At 43.7% G+C, this 17,775-nt stretch overlaps 1 protein-coding gene across 1 annotated transcript in view; it reads right to left on the reverse strand.

The window, feature by feature from the left end:
* The window catches only part of Cand1 (Cullin-associated and neddylation-dissociated 1), a 100,432-nt gene that overhangs the window by 19,814 nt on the left and 62,843 nt on the right, over positions 1-17,775 (reverse strand). The window contains exons 19-27 of the mRNA XM_075688251.1: positions 15,595-15,753; positions 9,657-9,724; positions 9,440-9,534; positions 8,637-8,740; positions 8,410-8,477; positions 7,589-7,809; positions 4,010-4,203; positions 2,099-2,170; positions 1,857-2,028 (exon numbers count right to left, since the gene is read on the reverse strand). Of these exons, the coding sequence (XP_075544366.1) occupies positions 1,857-2,028; positions 2,099-2,170; positions 4,010-4,203; positions 7,589-7,809; positions 8,410-8,477; positions 8,637-8,740; positions 9,440-9,534; positions 9,657-9,724; positions 15,595-15,753 (1,153 nt within the window). The remainder of the gene's footprint in view (positions 1-1,856; positions 2,029-2,098; positions 2,171-4,009; positions 4,204-7,588; positions 7,810-8,409; positions 8,478-8,636; positions 8,741-9,439; positions 9,535-9,656; positions 9,725-15,594; positions 15,754-17,775) is intronic.

A 17,775-nucleotide genomic window follows, 5' to 3' on the forward strand; every position in this document is an offset into this window, starting at 1 on the left:
GAGCAGAAGTTTTCGCGTCAAATATTCTGCTGCTGCTTTCAGCTCCAGCTCTCACTATTAAGAGGTTGCGCAATTAGAGACAAGAACGGATGTTTTCAATGCGCTGTCATCTACCTCTGCACGACGGATGGATGCATCATGATCAAAAAGGCAACTAGGGTGCACGAAACTGCTGCAAGAAAGCGAAAAACTACATCAAAATGTAAAGAAAATGTGTCCTCATAGGCAAAGGACTACATCCCAGGCGAGTTTTAGGTGCCCAAAGTAAAGATCTATATGTTTACAACAAATGAAGCTTTCAGCTCCGTTTTCTCAGCTTCCATTTTTTGTGTAGTTGCTTACACTCATCCCAGTGCCACTTCACAACGAACGATGACAAAATCATTCCATCTTTTGCACTTCGATCCTGAAACATTGATGAGAGCAATAAAGCTGTCCATTTATAACTGCACCTCATAGAAAAATTTATAATGGGTGTTTGAATAAGTTGTTAGTAAGACAATATGCATAGGAAAGTTTAGAAAATATTTTTATGCGCATTTCAACATTTAAACAATAAACGCAAGCTTTGTTGCACAGAATGGGTCTTTGTGAACATGTGGATGTGAAAATCTCGGCGAACTTATGTGTAATTAATTTGGGGATGACCATTAGAGCTGTCGATTGTTTTAACTCGAAAACTATAACAGGTAGCACAATACTAATTTCAGTTACGATATCAGCATAACAAATCACACCTGCATGCCAAAATTTACCAATTTATTCCGATAAAGAAAGAAGTTTTAATTGCCACGTCCCCCCTTAATTACAAGCAGCTGCTTGCGAACACAGGTCTAAATCATGTGCCGCAAAAACACAAAAGCGGAGAGTGCCAAGTTTCGTTTAGAGTCCAAGTGCAACAATATCCTATTGTGCCTCACGTGCCCATTTTAAAGTGGGCGAAATGGGGGGGACGCAGGTTGGCACACGTCTTCTATTCTAGCACAGCATGCTGCAAGTGCATGGGCAGAAAACACAGTGTGATTTAGAGGTAATCTGCCACGTGTGCAAAATATGGGCATGCCCAGATGGTGTGGCATCATATGCACTGTGTTCCCACATGTTTAGTAGTGGTCGCATTATTTCGAATTTTGGGGGTGCACTGGAGTGAGAGGCAGTCAAAGCATTTGCTCCTCATTAACGGTGCTCTTCATGATAGCGTTGTCCCACTGATACCACTGTCCCACTGATGATAGCGTTGTGCCACGAGGGTGGAGTGTATGCAATAGCATGGCTGGTTTCGCTTCGTACCTACCACCAATGTGAAGAGATTGTCGACATGGCATGAAACCGGATTTTTCATCTCTTTCGCCACTGAATCTTAAATTAAACAAAATTATTTTTTCTCATTCAGATTTGCTTTTTCCCACTACCTATTATTTCGGAAAATATTGTGGCCCTTTCCATTTACGACGAGTTCATTGATGACTGTACTTTTTAAATAAAAGAACTAATTTCAATAGAACGAAATTTCAATGAAACAAATCAAATTGCCAATTTTACCAACTTCATTATATCAAGGTCTGTACCACGATTATAAAAGTTGCTAAGCCTTATCTTTTATGTTCCATGTTCTCTCTGTGCCTACTCAAACACACTAGAGTGGCAATGTGTTTCTCAAGAAACTCCTCGTCATAGAAACCACTGAAGAGCAACAGTGAAGTGCACCACCTTGCTCAGAAAAGGCAGCACCTTGCTTTCACTCACTGGGGCAAAGTAAGAGGTTCTAGGTTGAGGCACCACCATGAATAAATATGAGGAAGACTATTGCTAAAAAACTTTGCCAAGAAAACAGACAGAAGGAAGTAAGGCCTTACTTTGTAGAATGGCAGCAGGGCAAAGGGTGGACAAGCGCACCAGCATCAGGTAAGTAAGCATCTTGATGTCGTAGTGATCCTTCAGACCTTCCTCTACGTGGTTCAGGAACTCAAAGACATCCAACTGCTCCAGACATGTGTCCAGCAACGTGTACATGCATTCGTATGCTGCCTGTACAAATAAGAGCACAAAACTGATGAGCAATACAACATGTATATTGAAGCAGTGCTCCACACATTACCTTGCGAATGTCCAGTCCATCATCGACAGTGTGCTTGAATGGCCCCATCTCAACCTCGCGAATAAGTTCGTTCTGGAAGAAAAACACAAAGGTAGGGAACACATGAAAATGCATGGTATGAATTGGGGGTCCCTCTTCATGAAACTACAGCTTAAGTGCTAAACTTTACTTCGATCCCTCTACACAGCCTTGAACTAAGTAACTTGCAGTATAAAACTGTGTTCTACCAGAAAAAGAACAATGCATAGGCAACATCAAGAACCATAACATATAAGCCTTTAGCACACAGAAGACAAAGGCACAATGTAGACAGACGTAGACGAAGTGCTTTATGTGCTAAGGGCCTAAAATGGAATGCCAAGATGCCCAAACTTACATTCTTTCAAAAACCATAAATCTGCTGTAAACAGTTACTCATTTGCTTGCACATACAAAGACTGCTTCATCAAGGTGTCACACCAGATGACTATATTTGCATATCACTGATGGAAAAAAAAAATCTCTTGACCTGATATAAGCAAGACACTACGGTGCATAAGCACAATTAAAGAAGCCAGATTAAAAGCTTGTTACAGAATCTGAAAAGAAAGCAGTAGGGCAGTCTTTGTGATACTTGCCCAGAGGCACTATTTGCATACCGCAGTCCCAGAAACTTATGTTCTGTCCTTGCAGTGCTTTATGGCTAAATTCTGTGTTTGTATCGTGAGAGCAGCCCACTTCCCGACCTCTGTTTCTACAAAAATGCTAATGATGCTTACAAAACAAAATTTAGCATGATTACACTTTCTTTTTCACATCTCTGCTCATCTCCCATGATGCTGGCCCAGAGACAACAATACCAAGCTACACTCAACAACACAAGTGAAATGTGATTTGACTGATTCATGAGGGACCCAAAGCAACACTGGGGCTATGAGATTCCTAGCAAGGAGATGCCTCTGCATTATTTCTGGCCATTTTGAAGTGACAAGCGCAGTGCATACAATGTGTGCTAATGATCGTGCCTGCAAAGTATTACATCGTTATGCACTGTGGAAGCAGCCGAAATTTCAAACTAAGTGCCCTGCACCCTCCTCGTGGACACCACACTCCCAGCCCGAGAGTCAACGTCAATCGTACAAGTGAACCTACGTAGTTCACCATGCTGTGCCATCACTCACAGTGGCATGACTGAGAATTATTCAAGGCAACAGCAGTTATTTTGATCTGTTGCTTCAATAGATAAATTAATGTTAAGAGAAATAAGACCTACAAACTGAATGTCCGCATGTCTTCTTTTTTTTTTTTTTTTTGCTTCATACCAAAGCAAGAGAAGTGTACTTCCATTTCTTCTGCTTGGTCCCATGTTGTGCAGTTGCACGTGCAGAGAGTGAAAGAATGTCATGTTCTACAGTTTTCCAGTGCACAGTCATACTCTGATCTGCTTGCGTCTGCCTCAGTGTTTGTGTAGCATTGACTTATACCGCTAGTCAGGTGCTCTCATGCACAGTGCACGAAATCGTGTGCTGCACAAAAGGAGACAGACAACAGCTCGCGTGCAAGACCATCAGCGCAAGCGCACTGCACCACAAGAAAGTGAGGGGGGGGGGAGAAAAAAAGAAGAAAAAAGGTGGGGAGTGATGCTCGCCTCCTGAAATTATGGGTTCACCACACTGAAACATTTCATCTCAGCTATTAATGAACCAATTTGAACAATTCTTGCAGAAGAACGCTCCCTCAAGGGCACAAACAAGTTCCAGCGTATAACCACCTGGTGAGGGGCCCTTTAAACAGACACTGAAATCTGGGTACAGAAGTGTTTTTGCAGAACAAAAACTACGACCTCCTGCTCAGCAGCAGAACGCCATGTCACTGAGCCATCATGGCAGGTACTGATCAACAATCTGTGCAAAAGTCGTGTCCTACACTCACCCGCACTTTGGTCTCTTGGTACAGCTGTGGAAGAAGCGAATCAAGCAGGTCACGGACCATTTGGGGCCGGTTATGAGCAGCAGAGTTCAGAGCCAGCAATGCCACCCTCCGCACTCCAAGATCTGGGTCTCCCAAGGCACCCAGGAAGCGTGCCAGCCTTGGCCGCAGCACTGCTGACGCCTCCGAAGGTGCCCCTGTACAAACCACATTTGTGCAGATGTGATGCAAGCTAACTTCCAGCCAAGAAGGGTAAACCCCCCTCCACCCCAGCCACGAATTATGCTGCAGAACCTCTGTACTAGTGTGCTTTTATGGGAATATAAGAATAGAATGTATTATGCCAGAAAACATCTTACTTGAATGTACGAAATCTCATCTTACTATCCCGAAGGCGGGGCTTTCGCAACGTACAACAGAGAAAAGATGAATACAGTAGACTTCCATTATTTCGACACCAGCTAATTCAATTTTTCGATTAATTCAATCTCAATAGAAGGTCCCAGCAAGCACCCATGTATTTCTATGGGCCCAAACTTTATTTATTTCGATCCTAAAATTGGCTTTTACTGTATATTTCAAGCTTGAACAGTCAGCAGTAACATGCCTTATCGCCCTTATGGTGACCTCAATAGCAAATGCTTTACTGGCAGCACCTGTCTCCACAAAGTTTAGGGGAGAGAAGCATCAAACATGTCATCGCCCGTTAAAAAGCCTATTTTCGGCCTGCCTGAGGAATGAGGAAGATTTTCAAGTAATAACGGTAGCGCACAATGCCTGATTACGATATCTGCCGATTACAACGCAGGCCATTTTTGTGTTTCCCGTGATAACTGAACAGAAATCTGCATTCACGACGTTCGTGTTTTGCCGTTTAACATGGCTGTATTGCAGAAAAGCTGACTTTAGGAATTTGGCCACCACTGTGCAACATACAATAGACCTTTGCCCATTTTTCTTGCTAAAAAATCAGGTGCACATTAGATTTCTACCTTGTTTAGAAGCTTGACCCTGTTTTCAGAAAGGCATCACAACTTGAAGCCCATGATTGAATTTATTTAAATGATGCCTGTGGTGAACACACCAAAGAAAACCCAATGAGCATCTTGGGCACGTTCACAGCAGGCATAATTTAGATAAAATCAACCATAGGCTTCAAGTTAAGATGCATTTCTGAATACGGGGGCTAATGCTATCTCTATATTAGATTTCTACCTTGGACACATAGAAAGCGAGTGCGTTTGATTTTGGCACGACTTAGAAACACGTACCTTATTTACTCGCATAATGATCGCACTCGCGTAATGATCGCACCCCTGAGTTTTGTCGTCAAAATTAGATCGTTTTTCTTTCGCGTGTAATGATCGCACCCTGAACTTGTCGCAGCGATATGTCGCGTGCCAAGTCTAGCTAATGATGATCGCGCTTGCCATCTGTCAAATGCTACACGAACGACTTTTGAAGACGTACGAAGCGGTCTGAACGCACCCAACATTCTTAAGCAGACGCCCCATTTATTCCTTTCATCAGTTTCCGCACTTCCACGAAAAAAAAAAACTACAACCAAACTTGCCTCGGCTTTATTATTTGTAGGAGTCATAATGGTTTTGGTCAACAACAACAACATAAAAGGCGCCTTTCGATTCTTCTCGTCTGCACTCGTGGGCACGCAACAAATCACGAGCGGCAACAATAGTGGCCACATTTACTGATTTGTTAGAAGTGTACCCTACTCATACGCCGACGCTTGTAGCGCAGCTAAGATATTCACCCACCCTTAGTGGAAACATGCTGTATTAGGATAGCAGTGAAGACAAATGCCACAGTTTCTGCAGCATGCCCACCATGTGTTTCTACGTCACTGGCAGCTAAGCGCGCCCATCTCTGTTTCTGTCCCCTCAAAGTCGACATGGCTCCGTTATCGTCGCAAACTTGCCGATACTATTAACGATATTATTCATTACTGATACGGAAGAAACTGTTTCAATGCGCATAATGGACTCACGAGAAGAAAAATAATTGCGTTCGGCGCATTCGACTTGCTCCGCCAGCCACCATTTTGTTTTGGTGTCCTGCACTGGCAACGGCAGCCGCCTACTTGTTGACCCGTAGTCATCCCGCAGCAAACGCGGGATGAAAAAAGAAAATGTTTCTTTTCGCAAGAAATTTAACCAGCGTAATGATCGCACCCCTGAATTTGAGTCAATTTTTTTGACAAAAGAAAGTGTGATCATTGTGCGAGTAAACACGCTAAATGCTGCCAAATGAAACAGCAGAGTGTTTTGAAGTTTTTTTCTGAATTTTGCTTAATTCGACCCGCTGGATAAATACACTGATTTTGCCAGTTCCTTCAGGGCCAAATAAATGGAGGTCGACAGTACTAGTTAGCATCCAATGTATTCAGCACCAGAATATAAATATAACAGAATATTTATATTCATCACTTTGGTTTCGACCAACAGGCGACTCGAGCTGTAGAAGAAAGCCAACCCTAGACAAGGTGTTATTTTCTTATAAGAAGTGTTCCCTGAAAATCTAGAATGCACAGTGGTGCAGCATAGTGCAAGTTTAGCACGAAGGCTAAAGTGATAAGCTCCCGAACAGGAAAACCCAATTAGCAAATGGATGGTAACAGTACAAGTAACAGTACATTGCAGCAACTGTACATGTTGAAGAGCCAGGCCATTTTTGAGCTTTTCATTTTCAATTTCTGCCTAAGAACGCATTTGCATGGAAAAACTGTGCAACCTCATAAAAATAGATTAGTTTAGGCAAAAACACAAATCAACACAGAATAACCAAGCATGCAAGGGCACACAAACATACCCAAAGTTGTAACTTAACATTTGTATCAGGAATGTGGCAGGTAAGTACTTGTCTATGTGATTGTCCATTTTGATGCTTTCTTAATTGAGACAAACCACTTCGCCCAGCCTTTCATCCTGCTTCAGCTTTCCAAGCCTCTTAACAAAGCAACATGTATATCTGCCAACATAACGAATACAGCCTTTGCAACAAAAATTTGGAGGACACTTAAGCTTCGCCTTTAAGAGTGGAATGCGATAGCATGCAAAGATCCCTCCCTGACTGTGTCTCACGCTTCCCAGCAACTGCAGCTTATGTAACCGTGATGTTTACAGGGAAACGCTGGCGGCAAACGCTATGCACGAAGGCGAGCGGGTGATCTTTCTGGTAGAAACACAGCCTCTTGCATAGGCTGTAGATGCGTGGAGTCAAGCCCCATAGGGATGGTGCTGTTGCAAGAAACCGAGTGCAACGCACTGCTCTATAATGGTAGAAACACTGGAAAAGGGGTTTACGTTTGAGTTTCCGCACAACAGAGTTGTTTTCTGATGTATTCAAACTACAATCTGACGGTACGATGTCTGCAGGTTGCGTTTTAAAAATTTTTCTTAGGCATCCTACTCTGAAGAATTCAATTAGCTCAGTAACCCCCCTGTGCCATGTGGAGGGCCTGCACGGTTGTGCTTAGGAATGATTTTTCGCTAAACGACGCTGACACCGGATTTTATGCGACACGGGGGCCCTTAACGCTATCCCATTAAAATGGTGAGCACCCACCAGCAGAGCCGGCATGTGTGGCGCTGGGCGAGCGTTCGGCGAGTGCCCACTTGGCAGCAGCTACCACTGTGGCACGAGCCAGTGGCGACGGGCTGTCCAGACAGGCCTCCAGCCGCGGCACCAGCAGTGCGGGGCGCACCAGTGCCAAGCGGCCCAGGCATTCAGCCACCACATTGCGTGCCCCTTCTTCTGGGCACTCCCAGTGCTGCACCAGAAGAGACCTGCATCAAGCAAATTTGTGCACCCAGAGGAGCAATGTAATGTCCATAATGTCATGGCGACAGTGCTCTAAGTGTTTTCAGAGCGAGTTGTTATCAGCACTCCTATGAGCAAACGAAATCAAATGAAATTACGGGGTTCAATGTCCCAAAGCAACAGATGGGCTATGAAGCATGCTGTAATAAAGGGGCTGAAGATTACTGGTAATTTCAAAAATGTTGGCTTCCTTACCCAAATCTAAGTAGATTATCATTTTTGCAGTCTAACCCAACTGAAGTGCATCTGTTGTGGCTAGGAATCAAACCCAAGACTTAGTGCTCAACAGAACACCATGGCCACTGGTCACCATACCAGGCAAAACAGATCAATCACTTTCTTACTTTCTCTTTTCTAGCCAGAGTACTTAATTAGGGCACAAAATAACAATTTTAAGAAATGCTGACAAACCAAATGTTTCACTCATTTAGAAGGGTGATGGTTTGGGCTAGTTGGTTTTCCACTTTAAACCGTGTGGTACAGCACGAAGCACTGTCCAACACTCATTCTTGCATAATTTAGGTGATACACATCACGTTTATTCATGTTTTGGTGCCCATACTAACCAGATCGACTCAATGAATGGGTCAAGGGCCTGAATGCTCTCGGGGCTCGATGACAGGCAGCTTATAATCTGCAAAAGAGTGAGCAAAAGGAAACCATTATTAAAATGCTGAAATAACAATCTGGCTGATGCACTGGGCACTGATAAATGTGTTTCTTTTATGCCCCTCGAGCTGCACCAATTTATTCAGGCATCAGTGTCCACTGCGGTGTATTAATGCAAGCTTACCTCCTTGAGCGAGTGTAGCAGAAGGTACTGCCTCCTGGGCTGCTCTCCAATTTCCTTCAGCACAAAAGGCAAGTACTCAGTCAGATTGCCAACACTCACGCTACCTGTAAAATCCAGGTTCCACCATCAAAAGCCAGCAATTGAGAGAGGAGATTGCAATTACCACAGCTCCCTAAATCTTGCATTATGGAAAAGAGAGAAAGTTGTACCATATGCATTCAAAGAGCCAAAGCTATAAAGAAAATTTTCAGTCGTAGTGGACTGAAGTACTAGCAGATATAAGAGCAGGAGGCCCCTATGACCAACCATATAGCTAGGCTCAAGCGCATGTGCTCTGGAACAACTGGCTGAACTCGTAGACATTTCTCAAACTAGCAGGTTCTCGAACCAAGGTGAATATACACCCTGTACCACATATTCTGTTGAATCCCTCAGTTATGTGACATGGTGGAAGCAGTGGGACTACAACCACAGCGGGAAATTTGTATTTAGCATGGCACTGTCAGAAACATGCCCCCGCTTCCAGTTATCACAGGAACGGTGCTCCTTGCATTTTACGTGTATGCAAAGCCATTTGTGTACAAAAGATGCACGATGCCATTACTGCTGCAGGCAGAAGGCTACTATATACAATTTTGCTATATGATGTTATGGCAGCATAAGCACTATTGCTGGCTAAATGCCTATTTTATACACAGTTCAGAGCATGCTGTTCTTCAATTTAGGATATGATATTAGCAAAAGGCCATGCATTAGGACTGCACCAATTGAAAGAAAAGTTGAAAAGTAGAGTTTTAGCAAACCTAAAGCAAAAGATGCTGCTGTCTTCACTTCTTCACTCTGTGATGAGAATGCCTCAAGGAGCACAGGATTGAGATCTGCAACGGTGCTCAAGTCTCTGGGAAAATAAAAGCAACAAGGCTCGATGTCACACAAGTAAACACGTTGAAAAAAAAATTATGTGGTCAAGATTCAGCACCCTGCACTCTAATGTTCCCAAAAAAACATGTGAACACTCACATATGCCGGCCAATTTCTCCAATGGCAAGCAGGGCAAACAGCTGAATAGAGTCCACACTGCGATTAGCCTGCAGAAATGAATGCAACAAGATGGTAAGAAACTTGCTTCGTTGTAACATCTACGTAACCTGAAATGTCTGCTGCTAATCATTATCGTCATTCATAAACTAAGAAGAAAAAAAAAGGCACAATGATGATGTTAACACAACACTGCTCAACAGTAGGCTATATACGACACAAATACAGTGGAACCCCATTGATACGTTCCCCGATGTTGTGTTTTCCAGGCTGCTATGTCGCGATTTCATGGCCTGGTCTAAATCCCGCTGAATCCCATGTATTATGTCCCCATTTCATGCAGCTCCATTCTGTAGTATTCCTGCATCTTGCGTTGCATTTGAAAGTGGCCGTCGTATAAATTTAACAGCGCAGGGGGAAATTGGCTCTCGCACGTTGCAACAAGCAACCAATTCGTTGCAACAATTGACCAAACTTTTGCAACAAATGACCAATTCGTTGAAGCAGGTGACCAATTCATTGAATCAGGTGACCAATATGCTGAAACAAACAACCAAAGTTTGCAACAAACACCCAAAGTTGCACAAGCCAGGTGCTGCACAAACACTGGGAGAAAACATGCACAGAGCAGATGGCAAAGCATCCAAAATAGTGCACATCGATTAAAACTATAAGTGTGCAAATATTCAAAAATTTCGAATATTACCATATATTAAATTCCTAATATTATCGTATATTAGATTCCTAATACTTGTATTCAATTTAAAAAGTAGGTATTTGAAAATTTTTGAATATTCAATTGGATATGAAGGTTCAAAATGAATACCGTATTTACTCGCATAATGATCGCACTTTTTTGTCAAAAAAATTGATGCAAATTCAGAGGTGCGAACATTATGCGGGTTAAATTTCCCTTGAAAAGAAAAAAAAACATTAATTTTCATTCCGCATTTGCTGCAGGATGACAATGGGTCAACAAATAGGCGGCTGGCGCTGTATGTAATGCAGCGCACCAAAACAAAAATGTCGGCCGGCAGAGCAAACCGAACATGCTGAATGCTATTTTTTTTTTCTTCTCGTGAGTACATTAAGTGCATTTAAACAGTTTCTTCCGTATCAGTAATGAATAATATCATTAATATCGGCAAGTTTGCGGCAATAACATAGCCATGTCCACTTTGAGAGGACAGAAACAGATGGGCGTGCTTAGCTGCCAGTGACAGAAACCAGAGTGTCTACCAAGTTGACATTTCCAAATTTCGAGTTTTCCAGGTTTTCCCTGAGCACCTTTGCAATATTCCCTGAATGAGCCAGAACTTTGTTTTATGTCAAGACAGGCTGACACCATGCTGCCGGATGCTCTCTCTCTCTAGTAAGCATATAGAAACAAATAATGACTTAACCATTTTGAATAGTAATATCTATTTAAAATGAAATCAGAGAAGAAGGTGTTAGTAAAATGCACAGCGAAAAAAATGCTAGAACCCATTCCAAATTGAGTTGAACATTTTCAAACACGAATGAAAAGGAGATGCATACAGAAGTAAATATTTTCAAATATGAGCTATTTCTATCAACTGATAGCAAGCTCATCGGTATGAGGCCTGAACTTTGTCACAACTAAGATTCTCTCTCAGCAGCTGGGAAGTCAACCTCAACTGTTCTGACATACTCTCAGCCCCCACACAACATCTGTGTTGGGTTTCACTGCTTTAAAGAGTTTATTTTTGTTTGGATGTGGAACACCTGCATCTTGGCATCAGCCAACACTTTGTTTTTTGAGCTCAAGCTCCTTCAAAGAGGTGGCGGTATGCTTCCGTTCCTGTAAATTCCTCAGTGCATCGGTCCTTTCTGTTCTTATCCTCCTCCTGCCACGCGTTCACCCCATGGATCATTTGAAGCATCCTCGTGGTCATTTGTACAGTCAATGTCCAATTTTTTGCATTTTCGAGAGGTCGCAATAACATCCGAAAAATCGGGCAGTCCGAAAAAAATGAATGCATGTCTTTAACTGCCCTTAAGGGCTAAAATTGACACAGGAACGTCCGAAAAAGTTCTTAAGGCCTGCCAGTACACTTATTAAGCATATCGGTGCTCGTACTGTGACAGGAAATGGGGGTGCACACATGTATAATTAAGGAATACATACTGTGTCCCGTGACAATTGCCCCTTCCCATGCTTGTTATGCTTCACCGCGTAACACTGCTGTACTGAGGCCAATTTAACTTGCGGAGACTGGCATTATGCAACGCGCTGTGCTCTGTGAGCTTCGAAGCCAATCGCGAGGATTACAAAGGCAGAGTCGATGCCATTGCTGACAGCGGCGAATTCTTTCAATGCAAAACATGGCACCACATGGCAAGAAGCTTAATAGTGAACGTAGAAGCAGCCAGGACTAACGTTGCCGCAGTGGTGACTACAGCTGCCAGCAGATCTGCGAGCGAAAGTGCTGGTTCGAGGAGGCGAGATAATGAAAATGGCAGCGGTGGTGGCTTTGATTAATGCCATTTTTGACCTGCAGTCAGGGCAATATACATTGACTATATGGAGTACGTGGTGGTGCCGCAAAGCCATGCGAATTATCGGGCATGTCCGAAAAATCGGCCATCCGGAAAATCGGTCGTTGACTACTCTGGCAATACCTCGTGCCGATGACACAGCGTCAATGACGATTCGTTGTGATTCCTGTTACTGGAATCAGCATTAACACGACTTTTGTTCCCTTTCAATAACGTTACAGCTAATTTTCCCTGATAGAAGCCCAGATTCCCCGAGTTTTCCCTGAGTATTTCCAGACTATTCAAATTCCCTGAGAATTCCCGGTTTTCCCGGTTGGTAGACACCCTGATGTATAAACGCACATCCCTGATTACTTCTGTTAGCGACGGCCGTCCTATAATGTCAATGCCCGATTTTCCGGACCCCCAATTTTTCGGACATGCCCGATAATACGGACACCTTCACGGCGCCATCATGTACCCCATAGAGCCAATGTATAAGAACGTGTGAAATTTCGAACACAAAAAACCTTCACTGTCCAATTTTCTGGACTTTCTGACATGACCACAAGTCCGAAACGACCACCACCACCACCATTTTGATTATCACACCGCCTCGAGCCGGCGCTCTCGCACATAGATTCGCTGGCAGCTGTACCAACACCGCGGCAACGCTAGGCATAGCTACTTTTACGTTCACGGCCAAGGTTATTGCCGTTCGGTGCCGTGTTTTTCATTGAAACAATTTGCAGCTGATGGCAACGGTGCCAACTCTTCCTTTGTAATTCTCGCCAATGACTTCGGAGAGCGGAAAGCATGAAGCGTTGCATAATGCCAATTCCTGAAAGTCAGCTTCGCCCCAATACAGGAGTGCTACGCGGTGAAGCGTACCAAAAGCTATAAGGAACAATTGTTACGCGACATAGTATGTTTCTTTTAATTATCCATGCGTGCATCCACCGTCCCCTATCACAGTACCGTAATTTGTAAATATGTGTGAATAAATCTTCGGGAACTTCCCACTCGTGTGTTTGCTCAGTGCACATGTGCCACTGCAGGTAAGTCCTCCGTTCAATTAGCTTCCTTTAATTCGAACTTCTTTTAATTCAAACAAATTTTTGGGTCCCTTCGATTATGGAGATTCGACTGTGCTTGAGCAAAACAAGAACAAGGTAAAAGCAGGAGTCAACGTTTCACAAGTGGACTTGTCTTTTTCAAGGCGCATTCTCATTCAAATGTGTTGTTACTTTTTATTAGTTGTTTTTTTCCACTAAAGGTTGTGGGTTCGAGTGCCTTAAGGGGGGACATGGGGATCAAAGCTAACCTTTTTGTTTACCAGCCGATATTGATGAAACTTTGTGCAGGTGTTAATAATATCACATAAACAAAATTGTGAAAATACGGCTGCAATATCTCAAGTACTTTTTTGTTTACAACTACTACTACTTCAGTTGCATGAAAATCTCGACTGTGAAAACAAAAGATAAATTATTAAAGCAACTATTTTGAAAACAAAACATGTCACTGTGTGCAGTGGTGCACAATGAGTGTAACAAAACAAACGGTGTAAAATATTCATAACGGTGGCTGAGATGTTGGCTTTGCAAGTTGGCCTTGGTAATAGAAAAAAGTTTTGAGAAAAAGGTTTTCGAAGTTTTGGACCATGTCTATTCGACTAGAAACCACCAGCCTTGTACTTCCAGATGTCAAGTTGATCTCTTGGCTTTTTGCATCTTTTATGCTGCCTTCACGTGCTTTTTGTGCCCTCTTCTTGAGCAAGGCATCTTTCTCAGCCGCTCGACTCGCTTGAGTCCATCACCGCCGAGCATGCTCCAAGGTCGCTATCAGTTCGTTATCATCACCACAAGAACTCAAGGCTGCAACAGCCTGCGAACTGCCCGGCAATGCCTCGACGGTCTCTCTTGCAAACCGTGCACGGACACATCTCTGCTAGGGCTACTTATCCTTCGGATGTTTGGCGGTTTGCGCTTGCGGCCGCCGAAGCGGTGCTTGGTTCGCCCAGTCATGCTCGAAACGACAAAGTGAAATATAAAACTAAAATCCGAATAAAGCAATGAAGTGGCGGCGTACCTCGAAATCCAACGCGTAAACAAAGGGGCAGCGGCCAGCGCGTGAAAAAACGGGAGAAACAGACGCTGCAGCTCGCTTCCAGACCCGGCCAATGGGGGGCGGCTCATAGAATGCACATGACAAAGCAAGCCAATCGGCGGCCGTGACAAGCTGCTCCGTGACTTTCACACTTTTTATCTTTTTATGCTTGCTCTTCTCTCTATCAGGAAATGAGAGAGAGGCATCAAAAAGGCGAAGAGACATGCTTTTCAAGGTACCAGCATGGCCGCGCGTACTGCCGTTCCAAAGCTAGGGACGCTCGAAAACCGCAACTTTTCCAACGATTTTCACAAAATTTTCGCTGTATTGCCTTATGTATATATTTATTTATGGTACTTAGCGGTCGTTTTCAGCGGAAATACTTGGAAAAATTATAGAAAAGGGGTCAATGAATCGAAATCTGCAACTTTCTAAAAAGTGATTTTTGGGTCGTTTTTCCCAAGTTGATCCCTGCGTCCCTCCTTAATTAGAGCTACTCAATGCCATGCCATGACAGCATGGCATCATGTAAGCTTTCTTCCTGCACATTTACCACTGAAGGTTGTGTAACTCGAGTTTCAGTGACCTGCTGCAGCAAGACAGACAAAGCATTCACTCTCCACGCAAGGGGGGGGGGGGGAGCAGAGTGCCCGCGAAAGTGCGGTTCGCTTCACTTAATTCGTACTGTCTATGTGAAAATATCATCGACATGTCATGAAACCATATTACTCGTCGCCGACTCCCAAATTCATCAAAATGAATTTATTTTCTCATTCAAGTTCGCTTTTTTCAATTGCCCGATAATTCGGAAAGTTCTGCGGCCCCTTTCCATGTAAGAAAAATTGATCGGCGACTGTACTTATTTGCATAAAAGGTCGAATTTCAATACAACGAAATTTGGATATAACGAAGCAAATTGTCAATTATACCTACTTCGTTATATCGAGATTTAACAGCATAAATTATTTTGCAATTCCCTTCGAGTTCAGTATATGATCGACTGTATGTACCCTCGAGGGAGTCCTAACGTGGTTAGTAAAACAGGCTGATCCAGGAGCCAGTGCAATGTCACAGTACTCACACGGCCTAACCTAGCCTGACCACTAGAGCTAACCAATAAGTTTCCTCAGCAGCATATCTCAGTGAGCCTATCAGGAGGCTATTACTTTACTTTGACAATCATCGTCTGGTGGTTTGTGCCCAATTTTTTTCTTTTGTGTTTGCGTGTATTAGGTTTTGTTTACAAGTGAACTGAGTGTTCCTAACAAATCTAGCACAGCTGTTTTTGACTTCATTACAGATTATTTCTCACCTGAATGTCATGCAGAAACTTCTGCACTACAGGTATCGCCTCCTGTGGGCACTGCAGAGTCAGTGCAGCGACAGCCTTGGCCATGGAGTGGTAGGCCTGCCGGTGGATGGTGGCCACGGCGCCAGCACCTCCAGACTGGTACACTGGACCACTCACCTCCTGCGACCCCCCCATTGCAAACCGAAACCTTGATCTAACTATGTTTTCTGACCTCTGAAGGCATTTGCCTTCCCCACTAATGAACTATGATTGTGTATTGAAACATGCATTAAACAAAGCCTTCACACATCACAAAGGCAATTACCCAGATTTTAGAAGAATCTCTTCAAACCAAAAACCTTGCTTGTCACATAGCACGTCTTTGTCACAATGGTATTGCATCCCCACCAAGAGTTGAAATAGTCACAGATAACACTTCAAGCACTGTAGTCAATGATGCAAAGGCAGTTTTCCTTAGAAGAAGACATTGAAAGAAAAAGAAATCAGTGTTGTGTTCTTTCCTGGTGCAAGTGGCTGAACAATTATGCCCAGCATCTGATACCCTAGATACCGCCAAGGCCAGCAGTTGATGGCAAGACCCTCACAGGCTCAGATGTCAGCATCTGTAGTCTTAACAGTAGGTAGAACATCAGGCAGGTAGATCACTCAGAACAAGTTCTATCAGACGTATGAGCAACAATAACAATGATGACTAAGAAGAATTATACCGATACACCTACTCACACAGAGCCCTTATTTCGTTTAAGAGCTGATAACATTTATATGGACAGCCTGTATACTGCATGACCATTCTGTTATCACTCGTCTTGCTCTGCTGAGACACCAAACAAACAAATATGCAGGTTGAAACTCATGCAAATTCTTTCTTATCACCTTCAGGCTAACTTTGGAGACAGAGAGACTACCTTTCTTCTGTACCATGATGTGCGGACTGTGGTGCGCTCCGGCGCCTTTGTGCAGGCATTCACCTTTTCTGTTGTCCCTACACCTCTCCCTTTAAACCCACGACATTTGCCAGAGGTGGCTTTTTCCATGGACCAGTTTGCAGTTGCAACTACCCCGAAAGTGTAACTAGAGTGAGCATGGGAGTGACCTCTCTGGGACAGTACAGGGTGTGTACACCTTTTTCTTCTCGTCCGCTGGCCCCTTTGCTTCACATCGCTCAGGCCTGAGCATTTCTGCAGTGTCCTGCACCTACAGCGAGAGCGTACATTGTTTTACTCCTTTTCATAATGCTAAGCCAAAGAGCAGTGTCTGGTGCTAGTACGTGGTCATACTACGCTGAGGCACTTATCAGGCTGAGATTGCCTTGCTCTCATGAGCAGGCCCATTGGTCATCACAACTACGCAGCATAGCCACGGGGTTTTTCCTAGCAGCATGTCGCAGGGAGCCATCTCCCACGGTGACGTGCTAGCAGTGCCCCTTTGAGCATTTTCGCCGATGCAGCAGGTTCCTCTTTGCTTCCCACGCCACCTCTGGATTGAGTGTCGCGTAGTGTTGGGTGTTGCAGGAGACAAATAAGCCTGTTTCCGTTAACTTAGGGTGATGCTGTTTTCTTGCTGCGCAGTACTTGACACCCTTTTGCATGCTTAATGCACGCAGGAAGCGGCATGCTAGGTTATGCAAGGTAACAGCTGATGCGGCCCTGAGGCTCGCTAAGCCCAAACCCATGGTGCACAATACGCCTATGACACCAGACCACCATAACCTCTCACCTTTATTGCGCCCAATGCAGATGACACACCACAGTGAAAGGGAGGAGGAAGAAAAGCCAGATTATAGCAATCTTAGCAGCACTGTGCAGTTTTTAACTGTGTGGTATCTAAGTACAATGTACAATCGCGCACAAATTATAGCTTTCAAACATTAAGTTATTGCTTGCCGAAGACATTAAATAAATTCCAGATTTCTTATGAAAACATTCGCACTCTCTCTAACACTTCTGTTTTAAGCATGCTGTGTTAAATATGTTCAGTTAAATCTCACTTTTTGTAAAATATGTTTTCTGTGCATATCATGTTTTCTCATTAGACACCGACATTGAAATGTATTTTTCTTTTATTGCCATGCTGCGTTAGTGAACCGGGGACGTGGGGCCAGTCAAGCTGTTTGTAATGCAGCTTCTTTTCCCTCGTTCCAACCACTTATGCGAAACTCCATGTATGTGGTAAATAAATGAA

The sequence above is a fragment of the Dermacentor variabilis genome, chromosome 4 (assembly GCF_050947875.1).
Source record: "Dermacentor variabilis isolate Ectoservices chromosome 4, ASM5094787v1, whole genome shotgun sequence".
In the NCBI taxonomy this organism is placed as follows: domain Eukaryota; kingdom Metazoa; phylum Arthropoda; class Arachnida; order Ixodida; family Ixodidae; genus Dermacentor; species Dermacentor variabilis.